At 37.2% G+C, this 27,064-nt stretch overlaps 3 protein-coding genes across 4 annotated transcripts in view; 1 reads left to right on the top strand and 2 right to left on the bottom strand.

Moving 5' to 3' along the window:
- The window catches only part of LOC136238144 (transmembrane anterior posterior transformation protein 1-like), a 32,899-nt gene extending 17,626 nt beyond the window's left edge, over positions 1–15,273 (top strand). Inside the window, exons 14-27 of one of the 2 annotated variants that reach the window (XM_066028495.1) lie at positions 489–654; positions 706–758; positions 1,302–1,357; positions 2,049–2,166; positions 5,195–5,235; positions 5,483–5,523; positions 5,864–5,979; positions 6,187–6,322; positions 6,977–7,134; positions 7,757–7,837; positions 11,113–11,180; positions 12,741–12,817; positions 13,780–13,985; positions 14,793–15,273. Coding sequence is in view for 1 of the 2 variants with exons in the window: in XM_066028496.1 (XP_065884568.1) it covers positions 9,943–10,002; positions 11,113–11,172 (120 nt within the window). In the remaining variant the exon portion in view is untranslated. Of the gene's footprint in view, positions 1–488; positions 655–705; positions 759–1,301; positions 1,358–2,048; positions 2,167–5,194; positions 5,236–5,482; positions 5,524–5,863; positions 5,980–6,186; positions 6,323–6,976; positions 7,135–7,756; positions 7,838–9,942; positions 10,003–11,112; positions 11,181–12,740; positions 12,818–13,779; positions 13,986–14,792 lie in introns of both variants that reach the window. The other variant, XM_066028496.1, reaches the window with a different exon arrangement.
- On the bottom strand, positions 15,228–18,124 carry LOC136238150 (isochorismatase domain-containing protein 2-like). Its single transcript, XM_066028503.1, has 5 exons — positions 17,698–18,124; positions 17,601–17,652; positions 16,727–16,869; positions 16,310–16,426; positions 15,228–15,554 (listed from the first exon to the last, which is right to left on the bottom strand). Exons 1-5 carry the CDS (start codon positions 17,824–17,826, stop codon positions 15,405–15,407), a joined length of 591 nt encoding a protein of 196 aa, XP_065884575.1. The 5' UTR covers positions 17,827–18,124; the 3' UTR covers positions 15,228–15,404.
- A 104-nt stretch (positions 18,125–18,228) lies between these two features.
- LOC136238151 (isochorismatase domain-containing protein 2-like) lies at positions 18,229–23,217 on the bottom strand. Its single transcript, XM_066028504.1, has 5 exons — positions 23,023–23,217; positions 21,097–21,148; positions 20,029–20,171; positions 19,748–19,864; positions 18,229–18,432 (listed from the first exon to the last, which is right to left on the bottom strand). Exons 1-5 carry the CDS (start codon positions 23,152–23,154, stop codon positions 18,295–18,297), a joined length of 582 nt encoding a protein of 193 aa, XP_065884576.1. The 5' UTR covers positions 23,155–23,217; the 3' UTR covers positions 18,229–18,294.
- Positions 23,218–27,064: the final 3,847 nt, after the last annotated feature.

Genomic DNA, 27,064 nt, shown 5'->3' with positions numbered 1-27,064 from the left:
ATATCTGTAATTTATATCCTTCAAATAATATAGCAGCACATACCGTTATTTTACTAGAGATTTCCTTGTTGGATTCTTATTCAACACTTCTTTAATTAATCAACATGGAAAAAATGTCTGAGAGATCACCTTAGCTCTACAGATAACAATGTTGTCAAACTAAACCTACAACAAATTGAATCACTGTGCACACATTGCCACAGCTAAACGGATCTAGTCTACAGCTAGATCTGCCTTTGGTGATTAGAATGTAGTGTTAACTTAGTGATGTATTAGCAATTTAGATGTGAAGGCAGATAGACATACATGCTTAGCTAGTGAGCCACACCCACGGAATTGCAGCTATATACTCCCAGTTGTACCTTTGTGCTCTGAAGCAATTACCAATATATTGAGAATCCTCACAAAAGAAACTTGTAAACAAACTATTAAATTTGATCTAGTATTGACATATCATTTTGTACATGCCAACTTATGTGCCACTTCAGTGATATCTGCAAAGCTCCTGGTGAATGGCTGAGCCATCTCCTGCATGTGTCGCACAGGAAGAAGAGACATCCGCTATCAGTGATCCTTGAGCATGTCACTGAATTGGACATTTCACTCCAACTAGTTTTTTACTATTGCAAGAAAGCCAAAAACACTACTTATACAGTAATATTTAATGTTTTTTGAAAGAATAAAAATTAAATCATAATTTTGTAGGAGTGCTAACTGTTCATATGTGGCAAGTTAACAAAGGCATGATATACTAAGTGGTAAAGTTTAAGTGTGTGTGTGTGTGTGTGTGAGTACATGCGTGTGTGTGTGTGTGTTTCTCTCTCTCTAAAACATGTGTATTGGTAGTGGCATACCAGAAAATAATCATAGCATAATAATTATGTGCATCATATATGTAATGAAGTGAGGTGCTATAACAGTCCACATAATCTGGTGTACCAGTCATCGTCAACTCATCCATTTCCTTATTTTTCGGATGCTCAGTATCCTTTATTAGTTCATATATCATGTTAGCACTGGTAGTGATGAATGCTCCAGCTGTCCTCAGACACTACAAGATATAATCATAAAGCTATAAGATCAAGCTGCAGTGTACAGCAAGATGAGCAGACCAGAATAGCGACTGTAATTTGGTTTATTTTTTCATCATGATACACAGATTCCACTTATGTTTAAACTTACTCCTAACTGTATAAATTATTATGTGTAGCTAAATATTTTGTGTGTACGCAATACATAATGCTCAAACACAAGTGAAATGTGTATTTTAGTATGAACTTCATGATTTATTTTACACTTAGGAAAGTTTTGAAACAGTATCTGATGCAAGTATTATTAGTTACATCAATGACAGCAGGTGATAAATTTAATATGTGACTTCAAGTATACTTCTGTACTTATTTTGTGGTTTGTTATAGTTACGTTTCCTTAGCAGAGCATGGCAATGTTATGTGATGGTTATATATATGTACAGTAGTCTTAGTGATCATCTCACTTGATTATTTTTAGTGGAAGACTACTTCACCATCCACGTGGTCTAATTGGGGACCCTAGTGTCATAACTTCAATGCTCCAATCAGTAACCCTTTTGTTAAATCTACAATTCTCCAGTGTAGATATTAGCGTAATTGTCAAATATATATATCCCGCCAATTAAACTACACTTACTGTATTTTCTGATCAAATATTAATAGGATGACTCATATAATTAGCATAATGTAGTGCTTCAATTAGGGCCCATGATAGACATGTCTCAGTGTAGTTTGCTATCAATATACTGGCACCACTTCCTCATAGAGGAAACTAGTTTAACAAGTCACACGGCTCGTCTGAGACTCAACGGGTCTAGTGCAAGACCCGGTTAAACCCTACAATGTGTTTAATTTGTATTATTAGAAAATGTACAGTGTGTCACTGTTTAGGAACAGGGGCATACATGGTATTGTGTTGGTATTGAAATTACATTGTGTTTATGTCATGTTTTACATCACACTTCTACTGTTAATATTTCATATTCAATGTTTAATAATTATTTATGACTCCACCAGTTGATGTTGTTTGGATTCCTGATCTGTCTCGGCTCCTTCCTGTTTGTCGTCTCATTCCTATCAATCAGAGGGTCTTCCTTGCTGTGTCGACACTTATGTGGCGGTCGCTGTGTTGTTGGTGAGTGAGCATGCATACTTAAAGTGAAGTGTGTTTTATTTGTTCTGTGACCTGATCAAAACCTTTTTCACTTCCTTTACTTAGAGGGAATCTAGTAAACAGAAATTGCATTTGAATACTCATCACTCTCACTACCAAATGTATGCATATACAATAGGGCCTCTCTAGATTCGCTATATTTGTAGTGTACATGCCTGTATATTGGTTCCTAAAACCCGATATTTAAATTACATAGTTTTAGAGGAAGATACTGTAATCTCTCTAAGTTGTATGTAGATACTTGAACTTCACTTTAATTTTGGGAGTATTGTCATTTGTTTATTCTAAACATCAAATTGTGCTGCATAAATATTTCCAACAACAGATGATTTTATGCATATAGTTGACCTGACCTCTTATTGGGCACTTGTGGTGATAGTCTCATACAATATTACCTCTAAAAGACAATGAGTGACCTCTCCTGTGTGTACAAAGGGGTTTTGCTACGGTAAAGGTGCCAATAACTGTGCAGAGGATTTAGTATAGAAAACATATGTCACATGTTGACAGATGTTTGTTCTCTTTTATGTATCAATACACATGCAATCTGTTGGAGTGATATTCCCCAGACTCACTATTCATCTCCAGTTGGCATGTACAGATACTTGATTCAGTGTACACATGGTCACTTACTAAGTCCCATGATAATTGCAGGCTAGTTGGGTTTATGAATAATTGCTTTTTCTTGTGCCATTACCTGCTTTGCACAATCTTAAATTGAAAATTTTCAGTGAAAATTTAGAACAGAAATGTGATCCAACACGTGACCCATGATATGAATGTCTCAAACTACCTGTAGCAAGGGTCAGTAAAGCCTGATGCTGAAAATGTACTGATAATCTTAATGATAGGCAAAAATACATCACTATATGGACCAGTGATTAGTAGCCATGTAGGCAATACATGTACAGTAGATGAATATATAGGCTAGCTATAGCTACAGTATATTGTCCTCATCGTATAGTGCATTTGCACTATTCAATGCCCACACACTCATCCAGTCTACCTCAGCCTACTGAACGTGTCGACAGGATTAGGTATGGATAGGCCAAAGCAAGCACATGTTACGCATGCATGTGCACACATGTACACATTCATGCATACATGCACACGCTCAAGCGCACGCATGTGTACGCTTGTATACATGTAAACAACCTACATGGATATGTTTTGAGAAAACCTTTTATCGCATCATTTACTGATGTTACTTGAATACTTATACATGTATGGTACATGTAGTGTATGACTGACTCTATGATAATTATAAGTGTTAACATACTCCTCATCCTTTTATAGTTGTTTACCTGTCCAAATCATTGTATACAACAATACAAACCTGAGAAGTCAGGCCATTATCATCCTTACAATTTGCCATCAGAAACCTTACCAGTGATCTCAAATGAATGAAATAACTTCCTTACCTTTATCATATGACCAAGTGTGTGTGTAGTAACATATAGCCATTGTTTATAGGTTGCCATTGGTGAGGTCTGTCTTTGGAGGGATTCTATTTCCTCTAGTCATTCATAACCAGTATGTAGTGAGGTCTGTCAAAGCCTCTTCTTGTGGCTAAGACACAGCTGGGTTAGTGGAGGATGATGGTGATTAGTTGGTTGGTCCTGATGGTTGAGCCACGCTTGGTTACCATATAAGGTAGTGAATGCCTAGTGATGTTTTGGTTGAGGTTAAATGAAACTTTCCTTAGATTAAAATTACTTTAGGAAACCATGACATCTTTTACAGTACAAAGAAGTGGCCCCAAATTCAGGGTACGAAACTTTCTGTTCCTTACACTATGGGATTATCCCTAAGTTCCCTAACTAGGGGAGTGTGCTGATCTCAGGGGTGTAAATGTTTGTACGCTTACACTTACAAAAATGGTGCCATGAACAAGTGTCATGATAGTCAAAGTGTCCACATTTCAAAGTGTCCATTAAGTGTTTCCACTGCAGTGCATGCCTATTCAAGGGTGTACAATAGAATTCATTACTACACACAAACCTTGTAAGATATGCTCTGTATGCATTTTTTCTGCATCATGGCATTTTCACAATCTCTTTTTAATCTGCTAAAATGTGTTTTCTATAGTATGTTCACGTTGAGCTGAATCCTGAAAATTAAAAGTGGATTTTTTCTCAACAGAGTTAACATTTCAACTAACCAGATGATTATTGGTAACAGCAAAGATGTCAACAACAGACACGTACAGTTTGGCTCCATTACAAGTTCGGGAAAGGACTGTAATGGACATTGTACTTGTATGGCTTCCCCATAGGAAATGTATTGTGAAAATTTTGATTGGCCGTAAATATTATGTCAAACATTTGAACAAAAAGATTTTGAAATATTTTTAGCGGATTAAGCAGTACTACAAACGAGCCAAATTTCAAGATCGTGTGTAATTGCATCCATGAGTTATTAAATGTTTTTGAGGATTCAGCTCAACGTGAACATACTATAGCTGTGTCATGGCATTTTCATTATCTACACATACAAATGTGACACACCCTCGCTTACATCAGTGTGGGTGCAAAAGTGGTTTGTCCACAGACACATTAAATACTGAGGTGTGGCATTGTGTATACAAACTGTTTGTTTAAGTCACTTGACATCTAATTGTGTGGCATAGCATGTTGATGGTAGCTAAGGAATTTGGCATCATCTTACAAAACCAGTGTCATTAATGTTAATATACCTTTTCTTGTTACCATGGATGAGAAGCTAATGGATTAAATTAAATCACCAATATTTAATGATGTAATGCACTGTGTATACAATGAATGAGACCACAGTATGTACAGTAATATGTAGGATACACTGTATGTCAATGTACTTGCACATACATAATTAATTTGGCAAGGTTCTGTTATCCATGGATACTGTGTAGTCCAGTGAAAATACGGTATTTATAAAGTACATTTTATTTATTCGTATAGTAGTTTAATTTGTCAGCGGTTTATGTGGTACTATTGATTTGTTTCCCACGTAGGCAGAGGTCTAACAGTTGTTCACAAGAAAGAGTTTCACTGTGTATGTGCAGTACATGTATTTGTTTTCTATGTGTGCAATTGTTATAAAACTATACATCCTTAAAGTAAATATTCTATTACTGTATGGTTGCATAATCAATTTGATGTGTAATAAATGCAGCACTTGAAGGGATTTGAAAGGGTTGACCATCTAGCTCACCAGTGTACACATGTTCCTAAGTATTACACAACATGTAAATATTTGTGTGTTCTATGGTAGTTCAGGAATGGTTGGTGTGCACTTGTAGGTTATCACTGGAGCTGGCACAAATCTGTGACATATTGAAAGGTATGCATACTGTTGTAATGTGTCTGTCCGTCTGTGTGTATTCCTGTTGGTGCTGGTGTGTATTGTGTAATGGAATTGACATACTTATGTTGGTGTGTATGTTGTATTACAATGTATCCATCTGTTCTGGACTTCTTAAGACTATGCTGAAGTGTGGTCATCAGTGAGGTGTTATACCTTATTACAAATGGGACTGTGAGCAAGTGTCCTGTGGGTGTCTGGCTGCCTTTTTAAATAGCTTTACTGCAGCTTGTATCAGTGCTTATTCTTTAGTGTATTTCTTGTACGTATGTTGTTACACTTGAACAGTACATACTTGTGTCTGTTTGTTGGTTTGTAGCTCTGATCGTTGTAGTGTGTGTAATTGCTATGAGAAATGTTGACACTTCCATGGTCTACCATATGGTGCATGGTCAGTCCTTTATCAAATTGTACATCATCATTTATGTGTTGGAGGTGAAAGTGTTTGTGTATGTGTGTGTGTGTGTGTGTGTGTGTGTGTGTGTGTGTGTGTGTGTGTGTGTGTCTGTGTGTGTGTCTGTGTGTGTGTGTCTGTGTCTGTGTGTCTGTGTCTGTGTCTGTGTCTGTGTGTGTTTCTATGTAAGTGTGGTGCAGTGTATATAGCGCACACATTCACTCAAACATGTAACACTATCTATCCAGATATTCGATCAATTGTTAGCATCAATTGGACAAGACACTCTTGACACCCTTTACTGGGTTGTTTTAGAAACTAAGAGCAAGAAACAAGACTACTTAGAGACACTATTCTACTTCTGTGTGGCCAACATCTATGTGTGTATCCTTCATGGAAATAGTGCTTTTAGTTAGTTACAGTCCATTGAGTTTAAAGTGATATATAATATAATATTATAATATGTGTAATATTTTAATGTAGAACAGGAACTCACTGATAATATTTTAATGTGGCCCAGTGTTTCCGCATCCACTCTTGGAATTAAATAAATATTTTAAAAATTTAAAAGGCAATTCAAGATGACCATGTAGATTACATAAGTATATCCTACCAAGAATGGATTACGTTATTCATTGGGTAGGCTGCATTAATGTTGTTTCCTGAATATTATTAGTGTGACAGTTTGTTTCCATGCTGCCCATAATGACTTATATCCTTCACAGTGAAAATTGCTATTATATTGCTGAGATTTCTTGTAATGTTCATGTTTTAAAAAAACTTTTTCAGTACTTTGAAGTTTTATCACTCTTAAATACTGTACACATGATAATAATTATGTAACATTGTATTGTTTCAGGATAATTTTGTTGGGTAACGTGTGTGTACTTATAATGTGCATGTACACATGATGGCTCAATAACAGATTACTCCTTTCTAAAACATTAAAATAAGATTTGTACAATGAAGAAGCTTTGGAAACTTTCTGTGGACATTCTTTACATATATTTAGAAGCAGCTATCCTTGACTGTTTCAAGTCTTACATACTGTGTTGGCACTATTTCAAGCTGTCACATTGAATGTGGCCATGAACTCGCACAGTAATGTGTTACTGACCATCCTCATCTCTAACCAGTTTGTGGAGCTGAAAGGAAATGTGTTCAAAGAAATTTGAAACCGCCAGCTTGTTTCAGTGGTGAGTGGTATATATACGTACATACAGTATGTTGTGTGTGAGTGCAATAATTTTTGGGGGAAATGCAGGTGCGTACAGTACATGTTGCTACAGATTTTTTTGTGACAATTGTTCCTTACTTTTGCTACATATTTAGTTACAAAATACAAAATTGTAAAAGAAATTTTTTTTGCTGATGGCTGACCCATTGCCGCAATTTACATATTAAGTTTTACATTTTTGTGCATGGTGTAGTGATCACAAATTGTTATGTTGATATCTCACCACATTACGTTTATGTGTGTAGCACCTTGAAACCTTTATGCTAGGTTTCATACGAGACTGCCTTACATTAACATTGTCTCACATGATTCATTTATGCTAACACTCATATGGTAGTACAGTGTAAATGTATATTGTGTACAGTGTATTCTTGATCTCTACTGTTGAGGGCGGTGACTTTTCGAATTCATTAGCCAAAAGCTGATTTCATGTTTATTTCCGATCTTCTTCCCACGTTGTATACACATGTGTATGTGCAAAGTAGTTGTTGAAATTACATATGGAGGAATGTTCTACATTGAATTCTGGGAAGAAGTTGGTTGCAAACTGTTCTGTAGTATGTTTATGATATCACCCATAGACATCCGAGAGAGGTTTCATATGGTGGTGTTGTTGGCTGTCATGTCTGTGAGGAACTTAGCAGCCTTCAACTGGGATCCTGGTAAGTCTCTTATACATAGGATGTATATGTACTTCATTAATTCGGCGTTGTTGGAGCCAAAAGGAGGTTATGAAGAATACCTTAACTATGTTTGAAATGGTCTCTATAATGAGGTGGTCTTATAAATAATATGTGATCACTAAGATTTACTGTTGTGTATTGGGCTTGCCATTTATTCAAAGTATGTATATACCTCTGAACTATATACATGTATTGTAAATTCTGTAACCGGTCTCCCTATACAGTCATGTAAATTTTGTAAGAGTGTTATGTATGATGTCATGCATATTCGGTGTATGATTTTGTGGAATTTTAGGTCATAATCATTGGTTTCCTTTCTGTTAAAAAATTAAGTCTTCTTGGTAAGCACATCTGTCAACTGTAGTTTTAGTCTGCGTAGGTTAGCATACAGCATGAGTCCATACTAGTGAATATTATTAACTCTTGCATACAGTTAGCCCACTCATCTGAAGAATTTAGTAGATATGGTGTTCAAGCTGCTGTACTGGGAATTCCTCGTAAGCATGGTGTCTGTAACTTCTAAGCACTACTTTACAATGCCAAACTCCACTTTGAGTACCGAATTTGGCATGTCCAATGCTGGGCCATCCCCCCAATCTGGGGCCATATTTAAGCCCTCCTAGTTTCCAGCCCCTTTGTTCAGCTGATAATTGCATCCACCTCTGCCCTAAATGGGTTGGTCTTGGATTGTCTCATTTTGATGAAGGATGGGTGAATAGTGCTGTCCACTGAAACATTTGGGAAGCATCAAAGCTGCTGTCATTTTTTTTATTGAGTGGCCTTCCCCTTCCATACACACCCCTTTAGACAAGTGTACTGAGTGTGTATGGATTAATGTAATTGCACAACTGAAAATAAGAGAGCACATGTTGTACCAAGATAGCATCAAAAGTCAAGGAATCTATATGGCCTATGTGATTCATTCACTTGATCTCTAGTTGAAAGCTCGGCACAATTTCTCCTATGGGGAAGGTCCTAAGCTTGAACAACAGTGGAAAAACTTGGCAGAAGGACACCCAGGTTAGGTACTGTTAAATAGTGGCACACCCCATTTCTCCTTTCTTTTTCTACTGCTTTGAGTGGGAGAGGACATCTATGCTCCCAAGAACTCAAAGGGATGTAGGGATGAGGAATGCCAAATTGGGATGGCAGAACAATGTCAAAAGGGCCATCACAAAACTGGCCACCAGGGCATTGAATCAGGTTCCATGGGTGAGTCCCTCATGCTGTTGAACCCATGAGTTGATACCTGGCTTTTCAGTTAAACTGTTACTACACTATTCCACTATTCACCCTTTTGCTGTTGCAACTTGTCCACTGGCTCCAGGTGGACTGTCATAGCCAGTTATTACCTCTTCTGGAGGGCAAAGCAGCACCAATGTTTGCCATACCTTTGTCTTGGGGCTGCTGCAACTGGGTAACCATCCCGGGATCATTACCTTCAGACCTTGGGAGTAGCTCCTCCATCCTAGGCCTAGACCATTTTATTTGAGAGGAGCCCAGTTCAATGAAGTCCAGATACCATTCCTACTGGGCCAGCTTAGATGAAACTGCTATTATTTTATTCATAATATATGTATCTCTGAACTATTGTAGCAAGAATTCTATAAAAGGTTTTCCTTTTCAGTCATGGTGCAATGTGAATTATATGAGTGCTATGATGTCAATTCAATGTGTGGTTTCACAAAAATTTTAGGTCATAGTTCACCATTTCCTTTCTTCTTGATGAGGTGTGGCAGTACTATGTTAACTGTGGTGTGTATTCCAGACCATTTGAAGACTTTAATTCCTGAACTGCTCATGGTGTTTGGTTCAGAGTTGTTTGTAGACTGGGTGAAGCATACAGTATATGCCTTCATCACCAAATTTATAATAATATACAACCAGAGGTATGGTGGTATATGTACATTGTACCACACACACACGCACGTACACACACACACATGCACACACAGAGACTCCACGCATTGTGCTATGTGCTAAACTATGTTTCCATGGCTATATTAAAATATACAATATATTGAGTGATTAGCTGGCATTGGTTTCTACTTGTGTAGTTGTCATGCATTGGGTATATTTTCTAGGTGTACAGAAAGTATCGGTCAATTTTAGCAAAGGACTTGGCTACAAGTAGATACAAAAATGTAAGGAATACTCGTAGTGACATGCTTGTAGTGTCATGCTTGTAGTGTCAACAGTAATCCTGTTTCTTTACTGATAGTGTCCGCATTAGTAGAATGTATGAGATTTTGAATGTACAATATTGTGAGGGTATCATGTAATTCTTTTAAGATGGTCTTTATTTGCAGCAAGTACATATATCTAAAAGAGCTAGACTTTTTTGAAATCATATTCCCATATGACATAGCCTATTCAAGCTGTATCTATAGTGCTGGCTGCTGTATACTTTGATGGTATCAGTGTAGAGTTCCCTCAGGACCACTGTGTGTGTACCTACATCACTGAATGTATATATATATATATATTTACCTGTTTGTTGTACTCATTGAAAATTGCTGTTTTACTGCTAGAGGTATGTACAACCCTTCCTTACAATTTCCAGGAGAAACATTTTATTGTAGTGCATATCCAAATCCTGCTAGTGTGTTAGCTGGCACCAAGAGATTTTGGAGAGTGTGTTATAGAGCAATTAAAATATTGAACAAGCCAGTTGACAGTATTTCTATTGAACAATAAGGAGTATACATTACATCTACACAATCATCAATAAAACTGTTAATGGTGTTTGTATTGAAGTGAGTAGAAGTGTAAATTGCTGATGCAAAATCTACAATGCAGGAAAGTTACTTTAAGAGTTCACAATGTCCTAATCCCTTGCTATATATGTGTGGCCTTATTGCTGGCTTCCTGCCTTCCACACAGAGAGGACTATTTGTGGGTTGGTTTAATGTTTTAAAACATTCAGCATCCCCACACAACCTAATTTCACAAAAAGTACTCCTACAAAAGTCTACAGTGGAACCCATAACTTTACATAACAACAATTCGAAATATGATCACCTTGATAGTCAGTATACTGATGGCATTGTACTGTACATTTTAGAGTATGCTGACATCAAGACACCTACCACTTAAGGATGATCCAGATATGTCTGGAATAGAATAGTTTTGTGTGGGTATACAAGACTCTGCTATGCATGATGTAGTTCAGCTCCCACATACAGTGTTTAATTCTTGGCTGATGTGTATATGTTGTGGGGTGTGTGAGACTTCTTGTTTTCTCTTCCTGTTAGTCACGGGGGACCACAGTGACTTGGTGTCTCGCAGGGTCGGCTTCATACCACTACCCCTAGTGTGTTTGGTAAGTGTGTACAACAATGTTGTCTTAAAGACTTGTATGAAATACTATACAGTATGTACACCTGTATACCTGTTGTACTGTAGTAATTGTTAAATTGTACTGGGTTTTGGGCTAATGTATATATGTGCAACCTTGTGTGACAGATGATGCTGACATTTGTAGAATGCAACAGGACATTGACAATCTAGTTATGTGGTCGGAGATGTGGCAGTTACCATTTAACATTTCCAAATGTAAAACTTTACATCTAGGGAAGACAAACTGCAGTCATGTTTATACCATGGCCGGTTGTGACATTAAGCAAACTAGTGAGGAAAAAGACCTAGGGATCATGATTGACAGTCAACTAAAATTTCATAAGAACGTAGCAGTAACTGTTAGTAAAGCAAGAAGACTTCTGGGTCTAATTAGTAAGTGCTTTATTAACTTAAGTCCTCAAACCTTTTCTTACTTATACAAGTCTATCGTAAGACCATGTCTTGAGTATGGCAACATCATATGGGGTCCTAATTACAAAGTAGACGAAGATGCAATTGAAAAGGTCCAAAGATATGCAACAAGGCTGGTACCATCTATCAAACATCTACCTTATGGAGAACGTCTAAAATGCCTCAAATTACCAACTTTAAAGTATTGGAGACTTCGTGGGGACATGATCATGACCTACAACATATTAAATGGACATCTAAATGTGAATGAAACTACTTTTTTACCAGAGCATGGACAGCAATTAGAGGGCACTCTTGCAAACTGTTCAAGCAATTTGCTTTTAGAGAGGTTCGACAGAATTATTTTTCTCACCGTGTAGTGAACAACTGGAACTCCCTTCCTAGTGGTATTGTGGAGGCTCAATCAACTGATGAATTCAAGAAGTTGTTTGACAACTTGAACAATGACATTATGTTTAGCATAGATTTATTGTAAGATAGGATCAGGATTTACAGGCTTTGCCTTTTTTAATTCCTGTATAATAATAATAATAAACTTTATTAGAGGTAGTGAATATGGGAGGCTATAGCTAAGATTAAGAAAATTGGATGGGTATTTATTAACACTATTACATGCCTACTGCACATCATAAAGTAGTTTTTTACTTGTCTTTTTTTCCTCATATTCTACTTCTTTGTTGGTCCCTAGGGACAAGGATTTTGATCTCGCTTCTAACATTTTTATACTGAAGATGACCGAATGTTCCCAGTTGCAAATGGTTGAGGGATCTCATTGAGCTAACATTTTGTTTCGTGGTTGTATACAACATTCAGTATCACACATCTCATGTACTGTACATGTAAACCCAACCCATAACAAATTCAGGAGTAGCTTACTATTCGTCCCAAAAATGGCCATCGTTCTACCCAGCCTATCGGAGGACATTTAATACAGTAATCTGAATAAGGTCCATGGATTAACAAACACACACCACAATGTGATAATGTGTACTCTCCTCTTGAATGAATACCTTTAGGGTTAGTACCAGCTAACTAATCTTATTTGTTGGGGCTTTTTTAAAAACATGTTGATGTGAACTACAAGTAACTACTCAATAATTATTGTTTACAGGTGTGGCACACTGCCAGCAAATCCTTCCACATACATGGTAGTACCGGAATCCTTCTAATGATCTCTCTCTTCCTTTTGTAAGTTGAGATATAATCACATCTTTAATTGCTAAAGCATGCTTGTTTGCACAACCATGTTGTGTGTGTGTGTTTGTAACACTTGTAACATATTTGAAACTTGAAATAAGACATGTGCAATTGTCAGAATGTTTAGTACGCTTAACATTCGAATGTAAATTTCAACACTCAAACATTTGTTATCCCACTCAATTTTAAACATTTTTACTTTTAAATAGGCTGTGAGGTTACAAGTTTCACAAATGTATGCAAACCAATCTGTTTGTGCAGCTTAGTACATGTTCATAATGCAAAATTATCATAATTATCATTACTTGAGTGGGTGTAACAACATTCAAAAATTCTTTAGCAAAAAGTTAAAGAATGTTCGAATGTTAAAATTTGCATAAGCATTGTACTAGTATTCTAAAATTTTTTAAAGTTTCAGAGCTGGTTTACCAACATACGGAGTAACCTACTTAGTGACCACCTCACAGTAAAAGACCACGTCATTATAGTGGCCACTTGTAGTAGGTCAAAATATACTGTAGCTAAGGTGTACTTCACAACCTCACTAATAAGACCACCTCATTATAGTGACTATGTCAAGTAAATTACAAACATAGCTAAGGTGTACTTCATAACCTCATTAATAAGACCACCTCATTATAGTGACTATATGTCAAGTAGGTCCCAAACATAGCTAAGGTGTACTTTATGACCTCATTGATAAGACCACATGATGATTGAGGCCACTTTTTTGATCCCAAAAGTGGCCATTGATGAAGTTGCACTGTTTATGTTTAACATTTTAACTGTATTTCATCAGAAGTTGATATGTGAGAAAGTACAATGTTTTAAAGTTCAGTTTTGTGTAATAACACAAATTGTTACATGTCTAAAAGTACGATGGTATTTTGGGCTGGGCAGTTAGTAGTTAATACTGGGAAGCTCACTAGTTAGTGGTAGTGTTGTGTTCCCAGGAATGTGATGAAGTGACAGAGTAGATGAACCTGATGTAATCTTGTAATTGGCTTTCATCTGTTCAGCATTTGTAATGACCAATTTGTTGGGGACAGAATAGTGTCTCGCTACTGAATAATGACTTCTGTGAGCTTCCGATAATTCACAATAATTTACTCTTGTGTACATTAAACAAGATAACATGGATGATGTTCCTTAATCAGAGGTAACTTTGTAGGTGGTGTATGCTTCAAGCTGACATACTATTGGCTATGTTGACACCACTAGTCATCCTTTGTTTACTGTAAAGATACATCTTGTGGTCAATTTGTGTTCAAGCAATAGTACCAGGCTTCTTATGCTTCACTGTGTACTGGTGGCTATAAGAAATATTTTTTGTACACTTGTAATTGTATAGCAGTAAGTGGGGGAGACAGAGAAGATGAGTAGTATTTGCTACACATCCTAAAATAATGTTTGTGTTAGTGTTTTGAAGTATAGGATATGTGTGGTAAGGTGTCAGTAGAAGAGAGGTCTATATGTAGTATGCTCCAGCTGTGAGGGCATGCTCACCACAGAAATTATTTGAAAAGTGATTTACAACTAGCATTTTGGCCACAACTTTTTAAAGTTTAGCTGAACTGGGAAGCTTGATAAATGGGGCAAAATTAAATGATCCAACATTAAATCCACATCTTACCAACCATTGCAAATCTGTTTTAGTTAATATTCATATCATATCATAGCAGTTTTCTCCCAGAAAACTTTCTTGCTGTTACAGCACATAAATTGTAGGGTTCAAAACAGTTTCATTTTGTCAAATGTGTTCCAATTCTGTTACGTTTTGTAGTTTTGTTTTCTGTCAAAATGATTGTAGCAGTATAAACAAGCCAAAATGGAATTCGTGATAATTGGCCAAGTGTTTGAAATATGAAACTAATATCTTGACCATTATACTAACATAATACAATTTTAAAGCTTTTAGGATAACCGATATAATACAGTGCTGTATATACTCTATTTTATTTAACAGTGTACTGTCATTGAAAGTTCTAATTGGTGTGCTGTTATTGGGAAAAGTACATGACTACCAATATGCTGAACAAAAAGGCCACGTCAGCAGTAACCCGGCAACTGGACAACAGTTAAAATCATCCGACTCATTATTATCCCATGTTAGCCTATCATCTGTGACTGAAGTGAACTGCACACAAGAACTAAAATCATCTCCCAGTAGAGATGGCTTCAGTGTTAGAAAACATTGCAGCTAGTTGTTATTCAGCAGATGAAAACGTGATCCTAAAGAGGAACTGTTCTTGAAGCAGATCTAGAAATGACAAGAAACCACTATCAGAAATTGAGAGATATACATTATGCAGTGTATAGTGGCCTCTCCCCCAGTGTACATAGCTACAATGAATTGTGGTATTCAACATACCCACCCACCCATGACTCTCTAATGTTGTACATGATTCAATAATTTTGTATTTCTGATAATTATGTACATACTTACAGATTTCATTGTAAAAAAAATGAAGTGGCTGATATAAATAATTACTGATTTACATCCATGTCAATGGAATTCCATAAATACAAAAGGTGAATCCTAATTACTCAAGATTCATGTAATTACAAACAATGGATGCTATAGTTTACTGGTTATGTTGGTAGTGTTTTTGGAAGGTGTTATCATAAGTTTCTGTATCTCATTGTACTTCTTGTGTTTGGTGTCTCTGACTAGTTCAAACAAAATGTTTGTACTGGTTGTGATGAATGCTCCTGCTGTCCTCAAGTGCTGGAAGGGATGGAATTAATTGTTACAGTATCAATTATATTTGTAATGTGGACACATACAATAGAAACTTGTGACCCCTCAACCTACAGGGACTCCATACAGTATAGTATACAGCACACAGCAAAGTACTCTAATACAGCACACACTATAAACTATAATGTATCTGTTAATACCATACAACAGGAAATTTTGATAAAAGAAAAAGTTGATGAATTTGACGAATCAGTTAAAGTTATTATTAAATTAAAAAATCCACAAAAATGTTCATAAGCACCCATACTGTTTAGATGTATGATTTCTAGATTTTCATCAATATTAATTTTAATTTGCCAATACTGATGAAGTGTGGACTTGTCAAAACTTTCTGTCATAACTACAGTATCAACCACTACTTATCTTAGCTTATAGGTTTACTTTCGTACTAGATGATCATGAGTTCACAACAGTTAGCCAAGCGTCCAAAATAAGTACACCATTTATAGTTCCAAAACGTGCTTCTATTAGACTTACTATTATTCCAACTTTATGTCATGGTTATAGCTAACAATTAATATCACTTGATTGTTTCTTTAGTTCAATCTTATTTTGGTGGGTATTGTAAATCGAGACTACTTTATTAGAGTAGTTTAGACTTTTGACTGCTCTATTAGAGCATCTTGAACATTTTAAATGTAAAGGAACTGAGACGTTTGTTTAATTTTCTGTCACACATGCTCTAGTATAGTTTGCAAGGTGTATGTAACTACAATATGTACCTCGATGACCACTGTGTGGTCCAGCTGTGACCTCGAGGAGCATCCATCAACCACAACATGCACATTGTAGCCTCGTTGTAACAGGTCCAATGTTGTTTGCTGGATACAACACTCCGTCTGTGAATAATAATAATATACATACACAGTGGTAGTACAGGGGAAGACGGACACCATTTGGGAATTTATTTTTGTCTGTCATAAAGAGGTATTTTATTCAGTTTTTTAAAATTTTATTAATGCTTTACAGCGCAAGTGCTGAAGGTTCATAAAGCACTGGTACAAGTGATTTGGGACCTAGACATGTGTCCCTTATATAGAGGCTGTCCTCAATTCAGAGGTGTTCTTTAACCACTGTATAAATTATTCACAACTGATATAGCACATACACACACGCACAGTGTGTACACACAAACATACCATTATTCCAAACAGCACTACAGAATTTCTTGTTGGATTCTTATTCAACTCTTCCTCCACTTCTTTAGTCAACATGGAAAACGATGTCTTAGAGATCACCTTAGCTCTACTGATATCAATGTTGTCAACTGTGTGACCAAATCCTACATCAAAATTAAATCACTGTGCACATAATGGCCAGTATAATGTAATGGCTAAACAGGCAAAATGGATCTCTGGCAATTAGAATGTACTAGTTATGAACCCCACCTACCTAGACTATGGAACTCTTTGCCAATACACAATCATTAGCTGCAATGGAATCTTTTTTTTTTGCTAACTTTGACAATACCCCTTGTAGTCTTCATTATCATTGTCCTTGTACCTGTTGTTCTAAGGTTCCTGAATCTAACAATTATTACTATTAATTTTGTAATATTTGTAATAATACTAGTATATCAGTGCAGGTCACTCACTCTCCAAATTACAATTCTGTAAAGTAAAAATTATTGGCAATTGGAGTGTGGAGGTAGACAGATATACATGCTTAGCTACCTACCCAGCCAGGAAACAACCAGCACCTTTGTTTCAATCAGCTGTGCCACCTACACAGCCAGTGCCTTCCATGTCACCACCCTTGCCGGCTACACCTATGCACCCACCAATTATAGGACTGGGTAGGGGTAATGTACCATGGCCTGGGGGACCTCCACATGTCTGGGGAGGAAATGGTGAGCCAAGGATGAAGCAAGTATGACCACTAGCAATGCCCGCCTATACACTTTGATCACCACCATGGCCCGTTCTATGAAATTCCACCCTTGGGATCTTGTGAGCCACACCCACATGATTGCAGCTTTAATAGCTACACCGCCTCCTCCCCCCCCAGCTGTACCTTTGTGCTCCGAAGCAAGTACCGGTATATTGAGAATCCTCGCGACAGAAACCTGTAAAGTGAGTAAACCATGTTGAACAAGTCACTTTGTACACACCATTTTTTGCGCCACTTCAGCGATATCTGCAAAGCGCCTGATGAATGGCTGAGCCATCTCCTGCATGTCGCACAGGAAGAAGAAACATCCGCTATCAGTGATCCTTGAACGTGCCGCTAAATCGGACATTCTTCAACTTTTCGTTCGATTATTTCATTTCAGTAGTCAACAGAGAACTTGACAGAGAACCACATGTCAAGCCAACGCTACTTCCAGTAAATTTTCCGTATACTCTCCAATGTTAAATCGGCTGTCAAATCCCCACTATTCCCCCACCCCCTAGTAGGGGATTTGACAACACCTCAAGGATAAACGCATATTTCATGCATGCGACTAATAATTAACCTGGTATACACCTGCAGCTAGTAAAATTATAGTGAGTATGATTTAATTGATTAGAAATGCAACTACCGAAAATCGGTCAGTGAATTGGAGAACTGTCAATTGCCCCAGGGGTGGGGACAAGAATCAATGTCAAATCCCCAATTGGGGGTGTGGGGACGCCCGGGGGTGGGGGGATGGAGCATGAAATTGACAAGTGCATTAGTCATTACATAATAATACTTTTGTACATCATATACGTAGTGAAGTGAAGTGCTATAACAGTCCAGAATCTGGCGCATCAGTCATCAATAATTTATCTACTTCCTTAAATTTTGGATGTTCAGTATCCTTCATTAGTTCATATAACATGCTCTCACTGGTAGTGATGAATGCTCCAGCTGCCTTCAGACGCTACAAGATAAAAGGCAACCATGTAAGATCAAGCTGTCTCCATATGTACAGCAAGATGAGTACTGAAACTGAAATAGTTACTTATTTTTTGCATAGCAATGTTCATGTTATGTCCACAGATTCCACTTGTGTTTAGCTAAACATATTGTGTATGTGTAAATATTTGTGTAGTTATATGCAATATGCAATGTTGAAACCCAAGTGAAATCCACTGTAAATTGAATGAAATTAACTTTATGGTTTATTTTAAGTTTTTAATACAGTGGCTGACCACTTCATGTCAATTCAGTATTTGCTACATCAATGCTGGGTGACAGAAGGGGATATGTACATGTCTTACAAGTGGAATACCTGGCTATAGTTATAACAATAGATGTCTAGCTAGCCATAAACTTAAAAAGTTATATAGCTAATAGGTGTGTGTATGAATGTAAAAATTCCAGGAAAATTCTTTTGCATATGACTGAAATATACAACAAAAGAACATGAAATACCAGGGGTGTACCGTATAGAGGGAAACTTTGGCGGGGGTAAACTTTGACGAATAACAAGCTAAACTGGCAAATTCAAGCTCAATAGCTATAAAGATGCTAATCTCAGGCGCTACAAGTAATTGGTGGGTTAAACTTTGGAAAATTTGTAGCAAATCGCCAAAGTCTTCCTTTATACGGTATTTAGGGGGGTTTCCTGGGGTTCTGGAAACCCCCTTTGAAATTTGAACTTGACAAACTTGTATAGGCTTGCAGCAAACCATCATACGTAGTTTGGCTGCACAAATATACAAATAATGGAAATAGAGCAGAGCAGAGTATATTAAGAAACTTACTCAAAAAGGGATTAAGGGAGAATTAAAAAAACATTAATGTAGATCGAGATACTCTAATGGGGCAGTCAGATGTACCAGTATTCAGAGCAGTCAAAACTATCCTAATAGAACATTCATAATGAATTGCAATTTAAAGGGTAAAAAATAATGTAAATGCAAAGTGACTAACTTGAGCTGTTCTTGGAGAATCTGGATATACTTTGGATCACTACAGTACTCATGACCAGCCATAATTTATAAGACTTTAAAGGGAAGTAGGAAACTAAGCATATAATTATTGAAAATAGTATGGTTTGCAATATTCATTGAGCAAAAACTAGGTATTTTAATGTATAAAATTTGTCAGTGGCTGGGGGCTGTGCCCCAGACCCCTGCATCAACAACGCACTTCCAAATCCGGAAACCACCTTTGAAAAATCCTGGATACACCCCTGATTACAGTAATAGTTTACTGAAAATATGTCATACGTTTGTGGGTAGTGCACTAACCTTTATTGCAAACTTGCGGCATACTTGAGTTCTAGTAGAGCAGGCATCTACTATAACATGAACATCATAGCCTCGCTCCAACAAGTCTAGGGTTGTCTGTTGGACACAACAGTCAGTCTGTGGGGCATATAATATGTAAGTTTGCAGCATAACATACATACTGTATTAACCTCTTAAAGTATCCTTCAAACAATTATACTTCCCTGGTAAGGTTTCATGATTGTACAAAAGATTTACATACATGCATACACCCAATGGATAGAGTTACAGTAGAAACTTACCATTACACCGAAGATCACAACAGATTTTCTGGTTGACTGGCTTTTTATTTCTTCATCAACCTCAGGGATTAACATTGAGAAACGTGTTTTGGTGAACACCTTAGCAGTGCTCACATCAATGTCAGCAACAGTGCTTCCAAAACCTGCACAACCCATACTATTATCACAAGCATCAACTTTTCTGTATAAATACACATGATGTAGTACTACAGGAGTTTGGCCCCTCTCTGCACAGTTGCTTGAGATAGTTTACGTTAATAAAATGATTGACCATCAGGAAGTATTTGTGTATCCTAGCAATAGCCACTCATGCAGATTCTGTTCCTTCAATGACATTATAGTAAGGACAGTGGTTGTGACATTTAAACAGCACAGTGTATTGATATTCAAAGTCACAACACATAGGTCTACCACCATGGTAGTTATCATAAACCCTCTTCGTAGTGTCCGTTTTGCGGCACTAGGCCAGGATTAGTTCTCTTTTTGTAGTATTATAACAAAAACACACCGGATGCACGCAAGTATATATTTTATAGTTATAATATGCTTACGAGGGATATGACTAAAATATACGCACGATTCACAAGAGCGTGCAGCGCTCGAGTGAGAGTGCGTATATTTAGTCATTCCCAAGTAATCATGTTATAACTGTTATATTCTACACCCCAGTAGATGAAAGCGATTATAGATAGTAAAGCATAGTGAAACAGCACCTCCTGGAGATGGAAATCAATAGAAATTCTTGATGGATCAGACATTTTACATGTTTAGCGGTGCCACGCCTACATAGTCGTGATTAGTGAGTTGGCCACGAAGGAGACAAGAGTTCATCGAAACTTGTTCCAGTTCCTGAGGTGAATAATTGTTGGTTGATTTAGGCGCTTGTTATTAGAGACTTGTTACTGTTTAGGTAAGGATTTCACGGAATGTGTGAAGTTACACCATATATGGTAAGTGTAGCCACAAAGCGTGGTATATCAGTTATATACCACAGCACGGCGCTTTTGATCTCAACCACAGGTGTGGTATATATATATATATATGCATGCCAATAAATTAAAACTAAACCTTTATGCTCTGTGACAATGACTGGTATTTCAAGAATCTTAGCTGCAGCCACCTGTATAGTGAGAAAATATTTTCCAATTTTAGTCACAACTTATACTAATTATGTGTTATTGATGCTCTTGCTGTGCTTGGCTGATAAGCTAGCTGTCATGTGGATGCAGATACATGTTTTCTTTAAACTTTCTTTACAATCATCCATGCCACCAACCAGTATTGATGCATCACTACTTTAATTGGTACTTAGTAGGATTACAAATGACAACTAAATACTGAAATGTTTAAGTTGTTGCGAACCTTTCATAGAAAAATTAATACACTAGGCCTCACGTTTGAATGCTATATGTGCCACGGTGTAGGGAAAGCAAGCTCAGCAACAGCAAGATCAATGACAGGTGGGGACCCCTGGAGGCTTAGAAGTTGAGCGTGAACCTCTGGGACAACTCACCAAATAACGGACCAGAGAAAACCCCAACAACAACAGAGCCATGGCCAACCCATATGCTCTTCATAGGCACAACGCTTCTCACATTCATGTCAAGCAGCAAGGGTGGAAAAACAAATGGTTGCTGCAAAGCTGTTCAATAATACATTTTGCCACTAGATTGCCAATGTAACACCCGGCCCATTCACAAAAAAGGTGCATGGGATCTAGCCTGTAATAATATTATTGATTGGTTAGTCTATTTTCAGCAAGTTAATGGAATCCATAGTCAAAGATCACATATACTTAATCATTTATCTACAAACAGCCTACTGTCCTCTTACCAATATTTGGCTTTATATATACCAGGACCAGGGAGATCATGTTGCACACAGTTACTTCTGTTATTGCTCATCAAATAGATAATGGGTATTCTATCGATGCACTTTAAAAAAGCCTTTGACACTGTTCCACACCAACGTTTATTCATGGTAATATCTTAAAATGGATTGAAAGCTTTTGTCTAGTAGAAAACAAAAGTGTCTTGTTCCATCCCAGTTGCTAGTGGAGTCCCCCAAAGCACCGTGCTGGGCCTTTTACTATTTACATTGTTTGTGAACAAGATACTGTCAATTGTGTCAAGCTCTGTACTAATGTTTGCTGATAGCACAAAAGGTTTCGTGTCATTAGAAGACTACACCATGTTACAGAATGACTTGGTCACAACAGTAGCAATTGAAATTTAATGTTTCCAAATTGATACATCCCACAGCAACCTTGGTACTCTTTTTGATAGCCAGCTTAAATTTCATAACCACACTACTCAAGTTACCAACAAAGCTAACCGTGTACTTGGAACGATTAAAAAATCTTTTGAATATCTTGATTACAGCTGTTGAGTACATTAGTTCGACTCATCTTAGAATATAGTAATGCTATTTGGGGACCTCATTACACTCTTGATCAGGGAAAGATAGACAAGGTTCAACAAAGAGTTATCCATCTTCTTCCACAACTACAGGATAAATCCTATGCTGAGAGATTGACACTGTTATCATTACCATCACTCCAATACAGATGTCTGAGAGGTGACCTAATTTTCCTTTACAAAATTCTTAATAATTACCTTCAACACAGATGTTACTGATTTATAGCTATGCTTACTCAACTACCACCAGGGGGCATCAGTTCAATTTTTTTTAGGAATGATCAAGACTATATATTGTGTAGATCAAATTACTTTATTAAAGGATCACCAATGATTAGAATAGCTTATAATTACCTACTTGTGTAGTAAATAGTGTACCTCAATTAATACTTTTGTTAGTGTTAGATAGTTAGTTAACTAGATTTTTTGTATAAAAATTGCATTGATCGGCTGTGCCTTTACTCATAATCAAACACACGTACATCAAATACACGTAACACTGTACATCTGTTACATACACGTACAACATCAGGATGTACACTAACTTGGCGAGACACTTGAATTCATACGAACTTACCAATCGCTGGACCACTGTGACGATTGCTTCATAGAACTCTATGTACTGTCGGAACCCATCCTGCATGTCACACACGAAGAAAAATGTTCGAGTGTCAACCAGTCTACCCAAGGGACGGTCACTACTAGCCATTTTGGCCCGACCCTCCTCGTGTTCTCAAAGAATAGACGATATGCACACTCTATTACTCGAACGAAAAATGATCAATTAAGCGTAGACGGCGCAAAACTCGACGGTACCTTAAAAGCGGAAGTCCCATACAAAAGTATGGGAAGCAAATGCGGCTCGAGCAATAACTCACCACTCGAGCTAAGGACAGGCCGTCTTGCTTGCCATACACTTCTTTGGCACGGAAAGAAGTGTATGGCAAGCGAGATGGCCTGTCCTTAGCTCGAGTGGTGAGTTATTGCTCGAGCCGCATTTGCTTCCCATACTTTTGTATGGGACTTCCGCTTTTAAGGTACCGTCGAGTTTTGCGCCGTCTACGCTTAATTGATCATTTTTCGTTCGAGTAATAGAGTGTGCATATCGTCTATTTCAGAGGGCGGCGTTAAAACAGTCTATGCTTAGCGCAGGTTGAACGCCACTAATTATAAGCGCATAAGTTTTTAAGCATTATATAGTCTGGCGCCGCCCGCCCCTTCGCAAAAAGTAAGGGGCAGGCGGCGCCAGACGAGGTTGCTAAAAATAGCGGATTTGCAAACATTCCCAAAATGTATGCTAAATAACCCCACAACCTCGAAATCAGCGAAAATTTCCCCCCTAGAAATATTTTGGCTACTTCAACTAGACATTTTATCAAGTTCTATGATTTCTCCACCTGTACAGGCACACGTTATGTAAAAGTCAACATCCAGGCTATAGATTTATAAACCCCAGCTACCTGGGGTTTATAAATCTATGTCTAGACAATATTATTTTATTAATATTTCATAATCCATGAATTATAGTCATCCACACACACAAAATACAGTTGCACATCCAGCACAGATGATAGTGTTGGAATCCATTACAGCTTGTTGAGTAGTCCTGAATCTGGTGCTGACGTCATCACCAACTTCTGTACCTCTCTGAACTTTGGATGCTTTGAGTGTCCCATCAGTTCGAACAAGGCACTCTCACTGGTAGTATATAATGAATGCTCCAGCTGATCTCAAACGCTACAAGTTCAACAAACAGACAGGAAGTTAAGGTTACGGGATACTGTAAACCCCACATGTACACATCAATCATTTTTCATGATTAGGGGTTTGATGCATTGTTATCAAATATTTATGCATTCTTAACTTCTCATTAATCGACATGGAATTCAAATGTTGTTATGGAAACATGAGTTGTCCCCATGCCAATTAGTGAAAACTATGAACCAAAAATCAGACCAATGAAGAACCATGAGAACTTACTAACAATTCGAAGGTTTGAAGAATATCACTTCGGCATGTGAGGGAATGACAAGAGGATTTGTGAATAATGTGTATAGTTGCTGAAATACGACTACAATAAGCCTAAAGCAAGACACTGTGATCACAAAATTAATTTTAAATTGATATCAAAAGCACTAGAAACATTATTTCTAACAAATGGCTCTGTCAGGACCTAGACAAGAAGCCAAACTAGTATTCTGTTTATACAAAATGTTAACAACTAGTTTGACAGTCCTGATTTTTGGTTCAGGAAAATATCGCCATTAGTCAGCAAAACTCCACATGCATTTACAGGTGCGCCAGTTGCTAAGTGTGTTGTTTGTTTCTATGTTATCTTGTACTGTTACGTGTGTTTTCTTGTACCTTGTACCTGTCCAGTCAGCATGTTATGATTCTTGTACCTTGTACCTGTCCAGTCAGCGTGTTATGTTTCTCCCAACAATTTAAGCCTGTTACCAGCTGATACACAACACAACAACACCAAGCCCCTTAATTACGTAATAAAATTTTCGTTGACAGTCGCTCAGTATCCCGTAACCTTAAGGGATTGTCTTTTGTGTGCCATAATTTAATTTCTGTAATTATGATGAACAATTTTTGTAAGTTTAGTGTATGGTATCCAGTGTTGGGAGTAACGCGTTACGTAATATTATTACTTTTGTGGTAACAAAGTAATATAACGAAATACGCTATGAAAACAGGTAATATAACGCAAGATACTTTACTTACAAACGTAACGCGTTACCTAAGTAATATAATTACTGTAACGAGTCTAATATGACGTAATATTATTACTAAAAGTAACGAAGTTACTAATCTCGTTACTAATCCTCTGAGTAACGTCTAACCACAACGAAGTAACGAGGCCTACTGAATGAAGCTTATTCACTAGCTTCTTACTTATAACCAAGATTTGCACATTGTCCAACAACGCAATCATGTCACGTGATAAGGTGGTAGTTTCACACGTGACAGCTTAAGGCTGTGGACACAAAGTAATATAATATGTAATATTATTACAGTTAGGCCATACCTATTGGATCTTATGTTGCACGGGCGAAACCTTGAAAAATATGGGTAGGTAGGTCGATTTGATAATGATAATGATAGTTTTTTTCAATACTATTATTTAATGTAAACATAAAAAGTATCACAGTACATGGCTACTAAATTTTAAAATTCAAACTACATAAAGCATGGTACATCAATACAAATACGACAGCATTTGTTACCAAAAATGAACCTATGTAACTATACGTATGGTTTTAGTTTTTCTTTTGCTTCTTCATATTATTAGGTTGTCTAGTGGCAGGCCTTTTGCCACTAGATCTACACAAAAAACAGTAATATATGGTAATATAGCCCTAGCTATATAGCTATATAAGCAAACCTCGTGGGTAGACAAAAATTGATCAGTCTGGGAGATCTCCACTTTTACAACTCTTCTTTCTGTGCTGTACGACTTCAAAAGTAAATCACCAAAAGAGTTTTCCCAATTACAATTGAACGCTGTACAAGCTTCAGCCCTTCTTTTACAATCACGCTTAACCACGCGCACGAGTTAGAAGCCATATTAGAACACGTGATCAAAAATCACGTGATTATCATTATCATTAATTTTAGGTTATGAAAAAAGACAGTCGGTCGGGCCCGCGCAACATAAGATCCAATAGGTATGGCCTTACTTTATTTTATGGGTAATATGTAACTGTAACTAAATAGTTCTGTTGCAAGTAATATGTAATATGTAACTAGTTACTTTTACAAAGTAACTTGCCCAACACTGGTGGTATCACTGTTGGGACCATAATAGACACTATCCAAAACCACGCCCACTTTTCGGATGCCATTTTGAATGGGGCCAATTTCAATAATCACTGACTGCACTGCATTGAAATTCATCGATGAAGAAAGCTCGAACTAAGTGGTATTGTCAAAGTCAGCCGCTACTACGGTTACTATATATCACTAATAATTTACCGCAGTAATGGATACTAAAATACTATCTATTTGCTTCGCAGTGCTTCCTGTGTGGGCCAACAAGGCAATTTGGGCTGTCGATGCTTCGCGCCTTGTTCAACCCTGATAACCACCTGCCCCTAACCAATTTACAACCTTGAAGACTTCCATGGCCAATTGTTTGACAATACCCCCTAGTTCGAGCTTTATTCATCATCGGACTTCAATGTAGCGCAATCGTAATAATTGATATTGGCCCCATTCAAAATGGCGGAAAGCTGTTGCTATGACGATTACGTAGTTTTGGATTGTGTCTATACAGTGCTCCCTCAACCATCCGAACCTCTATCATCCAAACAGTGCAAACACTAGAAATGACTGCTCTATTAGAGTATTTTGTCTAACTGCTCTGTACATAAATGAATTGGTGTTGCACCAATACGCATATTTTCACATTTACAGATACTGATTTTTCACTCATTACTGTAGCCGATATGCCAATATGCCAATATTCTTCAAAAATCATCTAAAGTTTATGTGTGTGTGTATAACATTAATTGCAATAATATAAAAACTTGCATGGGCGGCCGATTCTACAATGTTTGCTACCAGTGTGCCACTAACCCCTTAATGGAAATGAAAGCCAAGCAATTATAAAG

This window comes from Dysidea avara, chromosome 11 (genome assembly GCF_963678975.1).
Source record: "Dysidea avara chromosome 11, odDysAvar1.4, whole genome shotgun sequence".
In the NCBI taxonomy this organism is placed as follows: Eukaryota; Metazoa; Porifera; class Demospongiae; order Dictyoceratida; family Dysideidae; genus Dysidea; species Dysidea avara.
This window is presented reverse-complemented; position numbering and strand designations above follow the sequence as displayed.

What these genes read in the sequence shown, in the direction of transcription:
- LOC136238150 (XM_066028503.1), bottom strand. Translation starts at nt 17,826, where the DNA reads ATGTCCGATTTAGCGGCACGTTCAAGGATCACTGATAGCGGATGTTTC. An exon ending in CTGAAGTGGCGCAAAAAATG is followed by an intron (nt 17,653 to 17,697) that starts GTGTGTACAAAG and finishes CTCACTTTACAG; the next exon opens with GTTTCTGTCGCGAGGATTCT. An exon ending in ACCACACAGTGGTCATCGAG is followed by an intron (nt 15,555 to 16,309) that starts GTACATATTGTA and finishes CATCCCTTCCAG; the next exon opens with CACTTGAGGACAGCAGGAGC.
- LOC136238151 (XM_066028504.1), bottom strand. Translation starts at nt 23,154, where the DNA reads ATGGCTAGTAGTGACCGTCCCTTGGGTAGACTGGTTGACACTCGAACA. An exon ending in TTGTGATCTTCGGTGTAATG is followed by an intron (nt 19,865 to 20,028) that starts GTAAGTTTCTAC and finishes TATGCCCCACAG; the next exon opens with ACTGACTGTTGTGTCCAACA. An exon ending in GCCGCAAGTTTGCAATAAAG is followed by an intron (nt 18,433 to 19,747) that starts GTTAGTGCACTA and finishes TTTATCTTGTAG; the next exon opens with CGTCTGAAGGCAGCTGGAGC.